The sequence below is a fragment of the Corvus kubaryi genome, unplaced genomic scaffold (assembly GCF_017639235.1).
Source record: "Corvus kubaryi isolate FWS band 111438036 unplaced genomic scaffold, C.kubaryi_AGA036_p1.0 37334, whole genome shotgun sequence".
Lineage (NCBI taxonomy): Eukaryota > Metazoa > Chordata > Aves > Passeriformes > Corvidae > Corvus > Corvus kubaryi.
Window position 1 is genome coordinate 10,594,327 of NW_024581108.1, and position 19,425 is coordinate 10,613,751.

The following is a 19,425-nucleotide window of genomic DNA, read 5'->3' on the forward strand; positions in this document are numbered from 1 at the left end:
CGCCCCGCGGAGCGCCGCCCCCGCCCGCGCCCCCCGCCCGCCCGCGCCGCCCCCCGGGAGGGCCCTCCTCCCGCGCAGCCCTCCCGCCGCCGGCCGCCGCCGCAGCTCCCCCAGCCCGGCAGTGGCGGCGGGGAGGAGGACGAGGACGTGGGTGAGGGGGACTCCGTCCTGCGCGTAACAAAGCGGCCGCTGCCATTTTGAGACACGGCCGGGCCCCACGGCGGCAGCGGTGGCGGCGGCCGGGCCCTGCCCTTGCAGCGGGGGCGCGCCCTCACCTTCCCCGTAGTCCATGGCGGCGGCGGGCGCTGCTGGCGGGAGAGTGGCGGTGGCTCCGGCGGCTCCCAATGGCGCCTTCCACCACAACGAGGCGAGGCGGGACCCGCGCGCTGCACGCACTGCCACGGCGCGCGGCGATTGGCTCGGCCCTGGCATCACGTGACCGAGCCGGCCTGCAGGGAGCGCGGGCTCGGGCCCGCCGCGCCAAGCGCCGCGCACGGGGCCTGGGTCGGCTGGGTCACGAGGGAGGCTGCGCGGCGGCCATTTTGAGCCCTGGCAGCCGCCATTTTGTGTTCTGGCGTCGGGCCCTGTCATGCTTGAAGCCGCTTGCAGGACGAGGAGTGGCGAGACATCCACGCCTTAACCCTCCCACACGCTCCCGGCGGGTCCTCATGAAGTGGCTCAGAATACGGTCCCCTGAAGTCAGGCAGTGTCTGGCGGGACTGAGCCCTCACTGGCATCCCTTGCAGCTGCACAGCCCTGGCCATGAGGTGCTCTGTCCCTGGGTCCTAGCAGTTCCCAGTGTGGGCTGCTGTTGTGTTACACAATCCAAATGGCTTTGCAAAATAAACCGTTTGTTTTAAGAAATGCCCCCTGTGATGCCCCCTTTGATGAACCTAACAACACCACTTTAACTAAGGAAGAAATTTACTGCATGGGTTATGAGAGACTGGAATAGGTTGCCCAAAGAAGCTGTGGATGCCCCATCCCTGGCACTGTTCAAGGCCAGGCTGGATAAGGCCTTGAGCAACCTAGTCTAGTGGGAGGCTCTCCTGCTCCTGCTGGGGGGGTAGGGTTGGGACTAGATGATCTTTAAGATCCCTTCCAAACCCTTAACATTCTATGATTCAGCGATTCTGTGATGCATCACTCCCCAGACAAAGTATTTTGTGTTTGTAACAGGCTGCACTGAAACACTCAAAATGGCTGATGTTAAACACAGACTTCATTTGAGGTTAGTTGTAAGGTAACACTGTGCTCCTCTATGCAGCCAAAAGATTTGAAGAAACAGACTCTGCCCAGACATACGATCATGCAAAAAATCCTCAGTGACCTGTGTGAAGATCACATGAGGAGTATGTAATTCCTTAGAGTTTATTAATGTTTTATACAATCCTGAAAGAAACAAAAAGAGAGGGGGAGAAAAAAAGAAAAAATAAGAAGGAAAAAAAATATGAGCAGATCTGGTACAGAGAACCTGGGAAAACGTCTCTGAGGACAGGCTGTGGGTGAACTTTCAGGCTGTATGAGTGGGCAAAGCCACTTTCGCCTGGGGTTTGATTATGCCGGGGAAATCAGGGCTTCCTTCAGTCTTGGATGGCTGTAACAGTTTCTCGCCATCCGCAAACCAATAAAACCTCCATTGCAGGCAAGGGTGTATTGAGTCACCGAGGTGCGGAGTCCAAGATGAGGTTAATCTCGAGCCTGAGCCGGGCAGGGCACAGTTCCGCTCGCCGGGCTCTGGAGGGCAGCAGAGGCGAGTGCATGCGGCCCGCGCCGGGAAAGCGCTGGTGGGCGGCACCGGGAACACGTGCTTAGTTATCCCCGCCAAGGGGAACCCTTCCTTCGGCTTTACCTCCGACTTCTTATCCAAAGATACCATATGCTTGGGCAGAGTGATGATTCCACGGTCCAAATACCCCTCAAACAGACCTGTCTGTGCCCCCATCCCTCTACACATGCAGACCAGACAAAGTTTCTTGCACTGAACTTGAGATTCATACAGAGACATTTTCCTGAATGTCCGGGGCTGTACATCTCATGTTTGCAACATAGCAGCCTCTTTTCTGCAGGCTTTTGTGCAATAATGGTCCAGCAGTGCACAGCCTGATCTGCAGACTCATGCCTGTGAACAAGCACAAGGACCAGCATCCAGCTGCCCTAAAGCTCTGAAGGGAAGAAACCATGCAGAATAGATAGATTTGTCATCAGTGCAGCTAATCGTTATTCAAAATAAACACAAATATTCAGGAAACCTGATTCATCTCAATCAATTGCCCCTAAGTCTATCAAAAGTGAATGTTTTAGCTGTTTCCCTGGCACAAAACCTATCGAGAGACTCAACAATTGAAACTCTGAGCTTGCCTATGCAACTGTATGGAAAATCACGCTATGAAAAGCCAGTGTCCATAAAGGAGACAGAGGAGTCCTGCAACTTTATTCGAATAACGGGAGAGAGTCCACCAAGGCACAGGCCCACGGAGTGTTTTCTCTCTCAAGCTTTCGGAAGGTGCAGCCTCCTTTTATCCTAAACTCCCCGCCGCATGTTGCCCTCTTCCTTTCCCCATTGGCTGAGGTAGTAGGAAGGTACAGCCTTCCCGAACCGCCTACCCCATATCCCCCCTTGAACCTGTTGTTTTACACCGAAGTTCAGAAACTGCGGTTTGTGCAGATCTACTTGTCTGTTTCAGGACTCAAGCCGTCTGGGCTCTGTAGCAAACCTGCCGCTTGAAGTCAATAGAGACATTAAGACCCATTTCAAAGACGTTAACACCCATACCTTCACCCATAGAATTGTTTGTAAAAACATTAGCACACATCTGCCCTATCACAACCTAAGGGGACTGTTGCATAAAGGAGAGCAGGATTTATACTGAAGTGTTTGAGAGGGAAACTCTGAACAGGAGACTATTAAAATGATAAGCATTACTATGAGGTGTTTAGGCAAAAGCCCAAAGACAAGGAAGGGACAACCAATAGTAGACCGGGGAAGAGCTAAAAAGATTGAGGTGTGTTGGAAAGGTGGAATAAAAAGGACTATTTGCAGGGAAGCAGGCTGCTGATCAGAATGTTTGTGTGACTGAGCCCCATGGCTAATTGCCACTGTCTGTCCTATCTTCTTCTCAAATTCTGTTTCTATTTATTTTTCATATGATGGGTTGTGTTCTCTGCTCTGTGCCCATGCATATGACCTGATAATGAACGCCAAGCCATTCGGCTTGGTGAGTCACGTGAGCAGTCTGGGAGACAAGTACTGGGAGACCCTAAAAGGTTTTTTCCTATGCGCACATCCTTCGAAGCAGGATCAGGCTATGCACGCTGCCGGCATTCATGTTGTGGGTCTCTGCAAACACCCAGACTGAGAATGGGCAGAAGCAGATCCAAGGCATCTAACACTCCTCTTTCACAGGAAAGTTATGCCAAAATACTTATCTTTTGTGAATCTTTCCGCTATTCTCCTAAAGCACATCTGTTCTGTGACTAATCCATCAGGAAATTTACTCATTAGAGTACGCTAAACTACCAAGAGTCACAGGGTTAAGCCTCTATAGTGTGTCATGTTAAAAATCTGGATTCAAAAGGTCGGAAGCAGTCCTGAAGAGATGAGTGATCGTTGAAATCAGCAGTTTCATATGCACTTCAGGAAGCTCTGAATTGGGCCCATGTCAAGGTTTACTTAATATTTGTATGCAAACTCCCCAGTGTTCCTGGGGAGTTGCATACAAATCCTGCTGTCCTGTGTGTCCTTTCATGGTCTGAAGAAGTTATTGACAACAGAGGTGGTTGTTATGGGGACAGCTATCTGTCAAAGCAATGAGGGTATGTGACAAAGAGAACATCTGATTATGAAAAATTTGATTTTGTACAGAAGAGGAAGTGTAGCCCTGAAAACACACTGGTTGATTTGGGCTTACTGTCCCAGAACCAGAAGGTCAAGGAACAGAAACTGGATCTGGGGGCAGATCAAGACTACAGCAGGTATAACATACAATTTTTTTGGATTCAATACAAGCAGGTCAGCAAAAGCGTATTATTTTAGACTTAATTGTGATCAATGGGCCACTGTTGGTTTCAGACTTTTTAAAACAAAGGCTCCTTCTTTCCTCCCTGCAGGACTCCAAAAAGGAAAAAAATCTAAGCTAAGCAAAGTAAAACAAAATGGAGACATAAGAAGAGAAAGGGAACAGACCAGCATTGTACTTCATTTGTTCTCAATGATCAAAACATGAATGTTTCAGTTCAGTGTAGAATCTCCCTGTGCAATCACATTCTGCTCTTGAATTCATGTTCTACTGCTTCCTTGGGTTTATTTTTTCAGGGTTTGTTTTTTTTTTTGTAGATTCTTCAGAGCAGTACAGGGATAAGAGAACAATAAGTGATTTTTTTCTAAGAACAAACAGCAGCATGGTTACTGTGAAATACAGTTCTGCAGTTCAGTACTATAACTACCCACACCCTCTCCTCCTCTTTCCAAACGTTGTGTTTTCCTCTACCCTTTATTTTAAAGCGTTGTCTAAAACCTGAAGAAATTCTGTAAAATAACTATCAATTGCTGTTAACAGTGGTTAGCAACCAGGTACCAACAATTGTGGAGGCCTAACACTAACATTGTTTAATTGCAGTGGAGTTGATTTAAATCCCACTGAAAATAAGGGAGGGGGTTCTTCTGGCCTTTGATGAAAGCTCTCTGTCTCTTAACCCTGTTCAGAACAGGTGTGACTGACATAATGTTCAAACCTACAGGAGCATCTCTCCAACAGCACCTCTCTCTGGTGCCATTAAAACAGCGTTCACAGCAGGGCTATATCTATCTATCTATCTATCTATCTATCTATATTTAACATGCATCTCCACTGACACTTGACATTTTCAGGAAGTAGCCTTCTTTGCATTTTAGAATGATGGGGAGTAGGGTAGGAACATGAAAATTATATTGATTCTTTCTAGAACATGAAATCTAATCCCCTTTGTTTCTTCTTAGATATTAACATAGAAGCAGATCCTTCCATCCCAGCTTCACAGAAGAACCATGGTAACCATCCAGAGCCACACTGATTTCAGGGCTCTTATGTCTGTCATCACAGCATAAATTAGAGCCATAATACGAGATTTCCAAAGCTCAGATATGGCCTCTGTATGTGTATATTGAGAACACAAGCACAAAAGATGCTCTAAAATTCAGCAGAAGGGAGTAGAAACATCCTAATGCAGAAATTAATCACGTTATCCTTTCCTACAGGGGAAAAAAACACTTACAATATAGATTAAAAATCAACCAAACTTAACAAACTTCTTTAGTAGCTCCTTTACAGGAAAGACTAGAAGCCTTCAAATGTGCCATTGCACAGACCTGCTGGAGCTTGCATGCTGGATGGCCCTGCTGGAGCCTCATCAGCATCCCACAGGCAGCAGCGGGTGCTTGCCAGAGACAGTCATTGCTGTAACTCTTGGGCCACAGTAGAACACTGAAGTGAGGATAACAGAAGCCATTTCAGGTTTTGGTTTGGTTTTTGGCATGATTTCCAACAGCTGGTTACTTGGGAATAGAGAGAGGATATCACCTTCATTATGACACAGCCCTAGAGGAGAAAGGATCTTTGCAGAGCAACTTTCTAGTAATTGTGAAATTATCGGTGGAGTGCTTTACTTTTCTTGAATGCAAATACAAAAAAATAAGCAATTATGCTTATTGCTTTTTATATTTACAAATTGCTTTTACTTTACACTCCTTGGAGGCCAGCTCTAGTTATTATCTAATCACGCAGAAAAGTGCTGCAAGAGGTGTGTGGGACTCTGGTCGGGCTGTTTGCCCTACAGCCTCCACACTGGGCGAGTCAGAGCTGCTTAGGTTCCCTAAGCAGAGACAGAACTGGAGTTGCCATTGCTCTTTCCCTCTTTCCCTCTCTGTCAGCCCACTTATACCCTGGAGTGCTTCTTTCAGTTGCTTAATCCATGCCCATTTGCTCCCATGCTAGAGATGCATGTGCCATACACTTTCTCTTTCTTTAAAAAAAAAAAAAGCCTAACAAGACAACAAACTAACACAAACATACGTATTCATTTCCAGTATTTTTCAACCCTTCTGTATAGGTAATTCTGTATCAGAAAGAGCACAAACCCAGTTCCTTCATAAGAAACTTTGCACTTAAGTAGATTTTATACACCTGCCCTCTCTCTCGCTCACACGGAGTAGCTGAAATACAATGTGCCATTCAAAGCAAGGGTTTATTCACACAGTTTTGCAGTAAAGTTTAGCCAGTGCATATACATTTGAAACACTTTTTAGATAAAAACAGAACTGTGAGGTTCCAAGATAAAAAACATGAAGATAAGTAACACATGTAGCACATAGTAGTACTCAGACAACTTTTCTCAGAATATAAAGGCATGCTTATACACCTGTCCCTTTAAAGTAAAAGCCACTATTAACTAGGATGCTGTTACTCTGACTGAAGACAAGAGTGCCAAACAAGAGGGAAATGAAAAAGCATGTCACCTTCTAGGGAAAAAATAAATAAGTGGGTGGTTTTTTTTTTTCATACATTTCAGGTGGCTGAGGACTTACGAAGTTCCACCTCAACCTGAGGAAGAACTTCTCTACATTGAGGGTGGCAGAGAACTGGAACAGGCTGCCCAGAGAGGTTGTGGAGTCTCCCTTTCTGAAGACATTCCAAACCCACTTGGACACATTCCTATGTAACCTGCTCTAGGCAGGCAGCAGGGTTGGACTAGCTGATCTCCAGAGGTCCCTTCCAACCCTAACGATTGTGCGATTCTAAGGGCAGAGATCTCGGTCTCTAGTCCTCCTTGTGGCTGTGGTTTGTATAGACAAGTCCTTGGGCTTGCTACAGAAAGAAAAAGAGAAGTCTGAAGAGGAGCACCTCAGATGGGAAGGGACCTGCTCCAGGCAATCCCTCATGAAGGGGGTTCTTCAGAAACAGAAAACTCACCCCTGCCATAGGAGCAGAAGAAAACACACAACAGGCTGCCGTGTCCACTCTGACATCTGTCCTCCTCTCTCTGTATAATTAGTGGGACAGGGTAACATACTTGCTACAGCTTTTGTAGGGAAATGGGTGGAAAAGGGCATGTATCCTTTTCTTTCATGCTGCAGTAGGCTTGGATGTGGGTTTCCTACAGGAACTGTTCTCAGAGGTACAAGACTGCCCATGCTCCTGTGCTTCCTTCCTCAAAATTGCTGTGAAGTCACACAGACTTTAAAAATACATTAAAAAAGAGAGGGGGAAAACAAAAAAAGGTTGAGTGTATATATATATATTTGCATTTGCAGACCACTTTCTCAGCCTTTGCTCTTGAGCTTTATTCTTGCACATTTCAGTGTGACTGAACAATATTTTTTCTCATTTTTAATTTATAGTTTTTATTGTTACTTAAAACTCAAGTTTTCATGCTCTCTTGAGTCAGACTGCAGAGATGTACAGCAAACACTGTTACAAGACTTGTGATAGAATCACCAGAATGTCAGCATATGATTTGACATAAAATTTCACATATTTTTTTTTTCTGTGTTTCCAAAGTAGTTCATGCCAGGAACAATTTCCACGTGGCCCAATACATCCTGCTATGAGAGTGCTCAGCATTTTTTTCCTTAAATTATGTTATGTTGGTGAGTATTACTGAAGGACCTAGAAGGATTTTTCCCATAGTGCAAGAAAGGAAAATTGCCCTGTGTTTTTGCTGGGTTTATGATACTGTGTGTACATCATGGAACACAGTCAGACTTTCATGTAAGAGTTTATTTCCAGGTTGCTGATCTTTACTAGGGAATTGCAGTATAGTTTTATGAAAACAAGGTACATATGCAAAGCCCTTTAAAAAGTGTAAGAGAAGAAAACAGCTGCAGCTTCTTTCTCACACTGCATTCATGGTTACTTCCCATGCACTTCAAGGATGACAGAAGTTTCAGCAAACCCGTTACTGTTCAAGGCTCATAAAACTTACGTATGCTGCACATGTTTCTGAATCAGATTTTTGCATGTAGTGCAACATGAAAATTTAATGCTGAAAATAATGATTCTCTGTGCTTCCCATTTGTTTTGCTTTAAATTCATCTGCAATGAGGAGCCTCACATACAAACATTGCGGTTTCTCTGAAATGTCTGATGAATACACACTCTGTTAGCTCAATAATCGTGCTGGTAAACTCACTTTGGAGCCTTGGTCTGGAGACAGGACAGGTTTATTCACTGCAAAAGGTGGCTTCTGTGCCACTCTCCACAAGTCAGCAGCCAGTGCAGCAGCTCTCAGGGTGTCAGGGTGCCTTGGCACTGATGGAGGTCTTGCATCCCCCAGCTCTTCCCTGGGAAAGAAACTTCTCTTTATGGTCTGAAAATGACTTGTGCCCTGGTAACTCTGCCTGCTCTGCTCTGCAGTGCAGCTCTGCCTGCCAGGAGACTGCTTCTTCTGAGGCCAAAGCAGCTCATCCAGAAAATGATAGAAAGCATCTGCTCATTAGCAGCTTTTCCTTCCTCCTCCTCTTGCACTGCACTTGTTACTCTGGGTCTCAAGTCCTGGCATGAATGTAGAGATGCTCCACACAGCCTGAGCATATTCATCAGTATGAGTATTGCAGTTATCTGTCAACATTTCCTCCACAATATTTGAAAGCACTTTGAAAACAGTACTGGCTGCCTCTCAAAAATCCTTGTGAAACATGGATTTCACTCAGCTCTGTGCTCCAGGGTCATATATTTATTGGACACGTGGTTCCAGCGAGACTCATAATCTGTGGTCCCAATCCAGAAACACTTCAAGTGCAGATACCTCATCTAACCACAACTGTAGGTCTTAATGTGGATGCAGAACATGGTTTTCCTGCACAGGTGCACAGCTTCCCCCTTTTTGAGGGCTTTTAAAAATCTCATTCTTTCATCCAGTTCATGTGCAGTCACACAAATAGCTGAATCAGCACTCCTGAAGGGAATTACGGAGAGAGCGAAGGAGTGAGTATTGTGGTGATGGGGGGATTCAAAGGCAGTTTTTCTCACCTGTTTTTGCTACCAAGGGACATGTACCCTCAACTTCTGCTAAGTTAATGGATTCCTGCCCTTCACTGCTGAGATCCCCCTGTGCAAATCCCAGAAGTATTTTAGATAGCTCTGGGAGGGAACTGTGAAGATTTGTATTTTAACCTTCTAAGTGGTGTATGTTAAGCATTCTGTGACAGAAAGGTCAAATCAGGATTAAACCAAAAAAGAAATACATACACTCCCCCCTCCTGTGAACAAATTCCCACCCAGCCATGGGCACTGGTGAACTGGTTTTGTTGTGGTCTCTGCACCAGGTGTAACCTGTGGCTGAGATACACCTCTCTTCCTTTTTGCTTCTCCCTTTGCAGTTATGACTCCAGCAACTATACGCAAACTAACAGAGAGCTACAGTGTGAGGGATATCTGCCTATGTATTTTTCTATGAGAGGCAATAATCAAATGTAAACATACACATCTAACATAATGTTAGGCCCAGAGACCCAGGACACCAGGATTAGTGCTCCACAAAGCAATGGGCTTGCCTTGCCTCCTGCAGCATGCCTGTACACAAAATACCAGGCTTTGGAAATGTATATACCGTGGGCAAAGCCTCACACTGGCCCCCAGCAGTCTGGCTGCCCAGCTCACACCCACAAGCAAAGGCTGGCTCAGACTCCATGTGGGTCAGAGTCCATGCGGGAGTTGGCTGCCCCAGGAGCTGATGGGGGCTAGACTGGCTGTAGCTTTATCCCCGTTTTATGTACAAGGAATTTGTCCTGCATTGAGCTTGTTCAGTGGAATTTGTATGCAGAGCCAAAGACTGTTCCACAACCACCTCAGAAAAGTGTGATTCATCAGATGGCATTTGAAAGGGGCCATCCCAGTGTCTGTCCCCTGGAAAACCCCTGGCTGCACCAGCAAAATTATCTGGTGGCAGTGCTTGTAGAGGTGGAATCCTGTTGCGGTGGGCATTCCTAGCTGACACTAACAAACACTTCTAACTTACTCATCTAGAACAGGCTTTCCGTATTACAGAAAACAAATTGGTTTCTCTGTTATTTCTGGATGCTTATATAATTTTTTCCACTTTCTCCTTTCCTCTGGGCACCACCTTCCGTTTGCATAATTTCATTAAGATGTATAAACTCTCCAAGATATATACCAGGGGAAGGAGAGCAAAAGCAGCAATAACAGAAAAAAAACCCCAAATATCGTTTTCCATCCAAGTTACACACAAAAAATTGCAAAATTTATTGGCACCAGAAGCATGAGAAATCAGAGCCACCTACTAGCCAGTGAAGGTGGGGTTCCTGTGTGCACAGTCAGGGCTGTGCCAGCAACAGAAGGAGAGGTATTTTTACAGACATTTGAAGTAGAGAGTCTCAAGACCCTTTGCTGACATCCATGCCACTGCTGGTCAAACCAGTCAAAGGCAGCATTACTTACTGAACTGTGCTGTGATCATACTCTGCCTTACCTTGCAAGTTTAGCGCTAGTGAAAAGGTCAGAGATCTCCATGAATTTTTTTAAAACACAGAAACCAAATAGGCCTGCTGTTAAATGTGGGACACCTAGGACATCAACTGTAGGATATGGGGTTTTGAATTAAAACTTTGTGTCTTCTTTGCCTGAGGATCTGAGTAAGAATAGGTAAAAAAAAAAAAAAAAAGTTGTTTATAAAGTCCTATAGCCCTGTCAGGTCTGTTTCCTTCAGCAAATTAAAGAAGTTTGTAAGCTGACCACAACAACTAATGTAGTTCCCATCTGCCCAGGATTCCTCCAGCCTAATGAGGGCTGTGCCAGAGTGACTGTCTCTCCACAAACTTTCACCAGTTCCCTCCTGAAAGAAGACATACAAGCTGTTTGTTTAAAGCTACTTCCTGGATGCTCTAAGTCACAAGAAAAGCAAAGCTGTATATCAGCAACTGTGGATATGGCATTGTCTATTCTAGCTCTTAGATTAAATCGATACGCTCACCATTCATGGGCAATGAAAATGAATTGATGGTCTTGGATCTTTTCCCAACAGGCCACTGTCCGCTGCTCCGTGCCACCAGAATGAATATCACCATCTGGCTCTCCTCTTCAGCAAAGCACACAGAGCAGAGCAAAGGAGTGACCTGCCTTCTCAGCCCTCTGTGTAGTTCTGGATTCAGGTGCCAGGGCAGGGCTGACCAGCCAAGTGCTCACTGCTATTTCCCTGGCTGAGCCAGATCAGCAAAGACAGGGGGACAACATAAAGATTGGATATTTTTTCAGGCCCGAGCATGTTTCTTTGCCTGTAACTCATGTCTTTGTCTGTAACTCACGTCTTTGTAAATATTTATCCCCAAATGGCATCTGAAGATCCACATTCTATATGGTGTTTGTATTTTCTCTTGGTATGCCTGGAACAGTGAAAATCAATAAAATAAAGGCAGTTTCACTTGCAGGAGTTTGAAGCCATGGTGTTTGCCCAATAAACATCCCATACACAGTGCTTTACTGCTAAAGAGAACTGCACCAAAGTAAAAATATTGCAGGCACGAATCCTGATCCTAGAGCTTGTAAAAAGATACTTACAGAAGCTGAAGGATGGGGTTGTGCAACCCTTGCAGCACTGAGCACTTACCTGAGCACAACCAGCCCATTGAGAAGGCCTGGCACAGAAATGTTCCCCACAATTCTGTGGTTTCAATAAAACAGCAAATTAGTTAACGAAGGATGGCAGCATCTCCAAAACGGCCCTGAATTTTAGAGAGTAGGTTTTTTCCTGATAAAGTTAGCATAAATGTACAGTAACATCCTTGCGGGAAGAAAATGGTCCCCACATACTAATAGGGTGATGCACTAGAATGGTTCCTTCAGAAGTTTTGCAGTAGATTTTATTAGGGCGGAAGGATTTAGCCAGAACTTCTCCTGTTCCAAATTGGCAGCAAGAAAGAAGAAACAAAACAAAACCCAACCCACAGGGAAGAGAAAATAAAGACTGCAGATATTGTTGTCAAACTTTTAGCAGGTTGAAATCAGAGCTGCCATGCACAATGGCTCAAGTGTGAAGTTTTCAAAAGAGGCATCTGGAAAAAAACAAGTTTCAATTCATTTTGAATGGGAAGCCAAAGGACTTCAGAACAAACATTTTAGTAAAACAAAAAAGTCCTTTAAGAGGGGTTAGTGTAGGGACAGTTCACCTCTACCCCAGTTAGTGATCGAGCTCTGAGAAGCAACCCCAATTTTTTAGAAGATTGTTTCACTGGAGCTTATTTAACCATATGCTTTGTATGACAGCTTCAGGAGGTGAGCTGTGTAGAGGCAGAGCAGCCCTGTGAACAGTCAGCACACTGAACCACAGGATTTCTTTGCTTTCTGTGATGTGTTAGGACTAGTTCCAAACTCCTCATAATCATTGCATTAATCTCACAAGCTGTGCCTCACTTCAACCCTGCAACATTAGAAACAGGAAATTTCCATCCCCCTGGCCTCTGACAGCCACTTAGCCACTGCCTTTGTGCAAAACCTCATAGAAGGAAACAAGAGCTGCATCTCCAAATGTGGTGACTGCTCTGGGAGACAGTAAGAGTCTCTGTCTGCTCAGTCTGAAAAAACCTTTGCATTTTTAAGTCAGCTCCAAAGAGCTCCAAAATGCTTGGCTCATTCTGCCCCAAAATCAGCACACTCCTGAGCAACCCCCAGCATGCAGGTGAGGTGGAGGAGCCCCATCTGGGTCCTCTTGTGGACAGTGCTCTGGAGAGACACAAAATCAGCAAAAGCCAGGCACCAGCCATCCATCCCTTCCTCTCCATGTATCAGACCAGAGGTACGTGCCCATCTTTAGTACAAAGGGAGGATGGGGGTATCTGGCAGTCCCTCCTCCCCCTCTGTGAGCAGGAGTAGGACTCAAGTATCCTCTGCCAGCAGTGCCTGAAGTCCCATCCTTGTCTCCTGCACAGGAGCCCACGCTGGAGCCAGTCCCAGAAGGCCATACAAGCTCAGATCACTCGGGAACTCACAACAAATGATGGAGCATCCTGCAAGCAGCAGGGAGGAGAGGGGTCCTGCCAGGGAGGAGCCCCCAAATAGGGAGCACATACCATCATTTGGGTCTGTTTGTGTAACACAGTCAAAGAAGTATCTATCAAAGGCTGTGGCTTACACCAAGGAGTAAAGCCTCTCTCTCCCCTCTGAGCAGATGGTGCCTGTGTGCCCAGACAACACCACTGGCTGGTCTGGAAAAAGCAAAGTAAGTATCTGCTGCGGAGGATGGACAAAAACGAGACAGAGAAGGACAGGGAATTTAGCTTTTCTGTCACAGAAAGTTATCCCAAGCAGCCTGTAATAAAGGTGTCATGATGGAGGAATTGAAGCCATGCCCGAGGCTGGCAGTTGTGTGGTGTGCTCTGCGGTGTGAGCACGTTGTAGTTGTGGTGCCTCTTGATGGAAGGAAGCAGTGTTTGCTCTCCATCAGCGTGTGTTGTGGGAGAACCTCCCTTCCTGACAGCAGCCAAAGGAGGTGCTGCAGATCATAGGAAAATCAGGGCAAAAGCCAGGGCCATGCCACAGCAGAGGTAGTTTCCATGTATTTGCTAATCTTCCCTGGAGTTCTCTCCCATGAACTTCCTTTGCGTCCTCTTGAGACTAAGAAAACTCCTATCATCCCAAATACCATGTAACAAGGAGTTTCACAGCAGTAAACCTCCTAAACAGCACCACAGTAAAATAATTCTGTACTAAAATGAGTGTTTAGAGCTGTTTTTCTTCCCCAAAATGTGCCATTCACAGTTACTGACAGGAACAGAGATACCCCTGCAGGCAGTGGGGCTGCTGAGGGCCAATGATCTTGGGACTCAGGGCATTTTTAACCTAAGTCCTTGTAAACTGCCCAGCCCCACTACACATCCCAACATGGGGAATCCATCCTGGGCACCCCACCTGCTCCACTCTCATACACTGAGGAGCAGCAGCTCACACTGAGGCCTGTTAGCTGTTAAGTACTGGAAATGCTGTGGCCAGCAGGATAACAAGTGGAGAACCAGCATCTACACACCTTTTCCCACATCACATAGGACTGACCTAGTTTTATAATATCCAGTGCCTAGTCCAGTTTGCATCTGTCCGTTCATCCTTTAATCTTCTTTGAATTCAAGTCTTGCACAGAGCTAATCACACCACCACCATTTTGCTAATAATAGCAGCAGCCCTTCAGGCTGTCAGGAGCACTGATTGCCACCTAACAAAACCACAGCAATGCTACGTCTCTGAGGTCTCCTCCACTACCAGCCCTTTCTCAGTCTGGTGAGGAGAGAGCAGCAGAATGTAAAGCTAAACCGCTCATTTTTGGACCCTCTGAGCCCCAAGCAGGCTGTTCAGTGTTTCACAACCCATGCTGTCTGCTGCAAGCTCCTCTGGGGCACTCAGCAATTAGAAGCCCTGTAAAGAATGTCAAAAGTGTTTAATTAAACAAATACATTCAGAGTTAAAGATGTTGCTAAGGATGATCAGTGCCAAGAACAAACATAAACAAAGCTCCACAGGCACAAGGACCTGTAGATAGGGCAGTAACCCTGCCTGCCTTTCTCTGAAATTACCTTTCACAGCAGGTGTTAATTCTTCTGTCGGGCAACTCCTTCAGAGACACCCTGGCTGGGAGCATACCTGCTGTTCTGGGATAGACATGGCCAAGATTCACCTGACTTCCTGGCAGGGAGGAGAAAGGCAGGTTTCCAACCATGGTGTAGCTGCTGTCTACATGATTATTTTACAGTCTTTTAATTACTTCAGAAAAATGATTTAATTAAGGCCTCTTCTGCAGAGTTCTAGTTCAAAACTGCAGCCCATCAGCTTTACTGGTCCTAAACTGAAAGAAGAGGAGGTCCCTGAGAGAGGACATGCTAAAGCTCCTTTGTGCAATGCCTGTGTGGACTCCTGGAGCTGACCTCTGTCTTGCAGACATGACACTGAATCACTGGGGTTTCAGATCAGCAGCACCTGGGGCAAACATCCATGCTCTGGGTGCAGGCTGGAATTTGTGGTAAGAGGAACATGCACTCAGCCATAAATAGCTCTGAAGGTTTGAGGAACATTCCCAAGTACTATTATTGATCCACACGAGTGCCGACTCACAGGGCCAGCACCACCGCACACACACTCACCAATTTACTTAACTAGATTTTAGTACAAAGGCAGCTAGAAACCTGTCTCATCCTCCTGGGTCAGATCATGCTGGCATTTTCTCAGGTCTCAAATACACAAACTGATACTGACAGTGAGCAATTTACAACCCAGCTGGCCTTTGCCTTTTGTTAAGCACATTTCACAATTTCAATAGCTTAAAACCTGAGTCCCTGAAAGGCACCTTGTTTCCAGCTCTGTTGTGCATTACACCCCTACAGACCTGGGTACATACTCAAGAGTCTCCATTTGCCATCATTTTACATCCATAGGACATTCTTGCAGCTACAGTGCGGGAAGAACTCCACAACTAAACTCTCATGATACGTAAGAGCCTGGAGGGCTTGGACACCAACCACTGCCTTCAGATGTATCCCCTGGACCTCAGAGAAGCCAAACAGCAAACAAGGGCAGCAGAGTCACCTGCCCCTGTGCAACATCCTGCCACTGCCCTGACCCACCATCAGACCAAAGGCACCTTGCAAAATGGCCTCTGAATTCCCTTTCTGTGGAGGGCTCCAGGAAGTCATGACACTGTTGCTCCTGGGGAGTCTCCCTATGGCTGTGTGTCCTCAGGGTCAGGGCTCTACACTGGGAGGCCTCAGCCCACGTCCCACATCCAACATCCCATTACAGACATCACTACTTTTATCAAACTTGGTAAACTGAGAGGATTGAGAGGAGAAAAACAGGAGTTACAAACCACACCCAAACAAGAAAGAAAGGCTGAAGGAAGAGGTTTAACCCAGGGCAGAGAAAAAGAGGCAAGGTGGAGGAGAAGCACTCACTGCAGAAGAGCCTATGACAATCATCAGGTGTTCTCTGCATCCTCTTTGAACAGGGTTAGAAACACACAACCCAATTTCCAACAAAGATATGGGAGGCTCTTCAGACACAGAACTGCAGGAGCCATGGGGATGCCTATGGAAATCACAGCTTCAGGATGTTATGGCAACCCTTTCCTTAGAGGGCTGCGGCAAGAACGTGGCTCCTGCCAGCTGTGTGAGCTGAAGTGGACAGGACCCCTCCTGCCCCAGCACTTCCACGCAGCAGCCCTGGAGAGGGAGGCTGGAGCTGGGAGGGAGCTTCAAGCCCCACTATGCTGGCAGAGCTCCACCCCCCCAGGAATTGCCTGCCAGCCAGAGGGACAACCCCTTCACAGGGGGAAGCTGCAGCTCCCAGATTAGACTCTGGCCCTTGATAGTGCCAGGGTTTCCCTACAGGGCGCTGCCAAGCACGAGGCAGGGCAGGCGTGCAGCTCCTGGTAGGGCCCTGCTGGGATGAGTGCCAAGATGAGCTTATCACAGATACTTGCACGGGAGCAGGAGGGGAAGGACAGCATGTAAGCAGCCAGCTGCACAGGTAACCTAAGGCCCTGTTCTGAGATGCAGAGCAGACAGATGTCAAGAAAGAAAATAGAAAAAAAAAGAAAAAGGCAAAGTCATACAGTGCCCTGAGAATTTGAACTTGGCTATAGGCAGGAGCACCTGTAACTTGCATTCCAGATTTTACACTATCTTTCTAAAGCTTCTGAAATTTCCAGCTGCAAGTGGGGGCTCTACCTCCTCTCAGGACCATTTAGTCCCTTTTTTTCACACTCATTCTGCATTTCCTCCTATAATCATGATCCTCATCTTTCAGAAACATTCCATGTTCCATTCAACAGTATCACCTTTATTTGGTGTTCAAGGGCACACTCTTTCTTGTATGGCATTTCCTCAGGAGGAGTGAAGTAAATCTGGCTTCCCCAGAAGAGGACACCCTCTATGGCGTACTGGCAACAACCACCACACCCAGACCTTCTCCCACCTCAGCTCTGCCAGAGCAGCTCCAGCAACACCCTCTGGGGTAAGCCAGCCTGCCCCAGGCCAGCAACACTGGCTCCAGAGTTGCTGCAGCATGTTAGGGAAAAGGGTCTTAAAATCCATTTTTACAAACCACGTGAAGCAGGAAAAATACCCAGAACTGGTTAGCAGAACAGCAACATGTTCGTGCATTTATTCCTAATGGTCTACACAACCCAGTCCTAACTTGAAATTTTATTGTTTATGGGCACAGCATGTTCATTTTATGGGAACAGACCTGCTCTGTGCTGGACAACTTCCTGCAGCAACTGTGGTGTTAATTTAGAAGATGGCTTTCTTCCCAAACAGTCATCATTAAACCAATAACCCTGTGTTACCTCCAGCATCAAGGGGCAATGTGCTGTTGGAGGCAAGACAGAACAAAGGTCCCAGCAATAGTAATTGCAGAAGGGCTTAGGGGGCTGTTCTCTTCAGAGAAGGGAGAGAGATGCAGCCTGGCCAGACTCCAGGGTGTGCGGTTTTAAAGATCCTCACTTGAGTTGTATTGTGTTGATGTGCAGCATTACAGAGCTGCCACTTCTGTACCCATGCCTGGCTGAGTTACAGGAACTATTTTCAGCATCTCAGCCAGAAACTACATCTCTCATGACTTTTATCGTGGAATGAGTGCATGTTAGTAATCAGCTTGGAAAATCTGTTTCTGAGCTTAATCCTACAGCTCCATCTTTGCTACAGAAACAACTGTACTCAGTGACACAGTGTACCCTCCCTTCAGCAGCATGGGGAATGATTTGCTGTCCTGGGAAACTGGTCACAGCATAAACCCACAGGGTTTTGCAACCTCAGTGTTTGATGCCTTTGGTTTAAGTGCTGAACTGTATAAGCACAAGTGGACAGCCTGAGCTGGGAACTCTTCTGCAGTGCTGAAATGCCAACCATTTGGGTAATGCTGTAAGCTAATCATAGTTTGTGCAGTAATTTTATCAATTCACAGAGGGAGGCAAGGGATTAATGCCAGGGTCAAAATCACTACAGAATTTCTCTCAGTTCTTTCAATTTTGGTAATCTTAAGGATCAACTTGCATGTTCCTACAGCAAACTTGCTCAAGAATCTTTTTATTTAAATGCCTTCATAAAATGTCTTTCTGAAGAAACAAAACACCCAGGCTTTGTAAGGGCATAGATGTCAGACTCCAGCCTAAAACAAGGCAGACCAGTCATGGATGCATTGCACGGTGGTTGGCCCTGCTGTCACTGGAGAACGCAACTGTTCGTGCTGTATCTGTAACTGAACTGAGGCAAGCTGTTCCTCAGGGCCTTTTTTACAGGAATCCAAAAATTCAGTCCTCCCAAGCTGCTCAGGATGCAACATATCCACATAGCAGTCTGTTTGTCTGTACTTCTGCAAGCAAATAGGTCGATGTATTTCTAATCATTTGGTTTGGCTTAAACGGAGCATCAGCAGTTGTCTTGCTGTGTTTCTTCAGTGTGGAGATGACTAAGTAAACAGCTTGCCTAGAGAGGCTGAACTTCCATCACTGTCTAACCCATTCTAATATTAACAAACATCTGGCAGGAATGAGTTTAGGGAACCTTATTTCTGCATGAGGCAGGGTGACAGGCTTAAAGACGGGTTGAGGTATCTTCTAGTCCTGCCCAGACTGATGATGATTTGCTGTCTAAATCAAATTGTGCTGGGATCACACATTAGAAACGCATTGACAGGGCTCTGCCATGCAGCTAATGATGAGACTGCCTCCGCCTCTTTAATCTTTCTACATGATATAATTTCTGCATGATTTGCGTTTTTCACAATCATTCAAGCATTCTACCTCCCTTAAAGAATCCACAGCTTATAGATAGGAAATATAACTGTTTTCAATATCCTTTACCCCAGGTGACGAGAAGGCTGTACCAAACCTTAAAGTAGGTCTCAAGTCACAGGTTTAACCTCCTCCTTGCTTTGGACTGAAAAGCAGTGCCATGCTCCATAGTGGCTGTGAGGCCGGTTGTTGCATAGACAGCGATCCCATCACACTGGGTGACACTGCCCAGATAAACTCCCCTCAGCCCACTGTCACTGTGCCCTATGGCTCTGCTACCAGTACTGAGATCCCTCAGCAAATCCAAGACTTTTGTTCTGATGTTTAGGATCACAACCCAAAGACTCAACAGAAGCCCATTTTTCTTGTTCTCAACAAGCTGCAGAAGTTACACTTGGGACTGTCAGGTTTCATGCTCAACTCCCTGTCTTGAGAACTGAGAAGTCTGAAAGCCAAGATCTTCTGCAAGAAATGAGAACGACAGTCAACACTACAGCTGTAGAAGCACCTGCTTTGTTTAATGTGACTTTAAGTAAAGGCATCAAAATCTAACCTACTGCCTTCATGTAACCATACGCCATAAATTTCTCTGCATAGCCATGGAAACATGATCTACAGAACAGCTATTTCTGTAAGATTTTTATTAAAAATGCAGTCCACAAA

The 19,425-nt window shown here is 46.1% G+C and overlaps 1 protein-coding gene across 2 annotated transcripts in view; it reads right to left on the reverse strand.

The window, feature by feature from the left end:
- ZNF326 (zinc finger protein 326) overlaps positions 1-395 on the reverse strand; it is a 24,434-nt gene extending 24,039 nt beyond the window's left edge. For both annotated transcript variants that reach the window (XM_042030255.1, XM_042030253.1), the window contains exon 1: positions 276-395. In XM_042030255.1, the coding sequence (XP_041886189.1) occupies positions 276-291 (16 nt within the window). In that variant the 5' untranslated portion in view covers positions 292-395. The remainder of the gene's footprint in view (positions 1-275) is intronic.
- Positions 396-19,425: the final 19,030 nt, after the last annotated feature.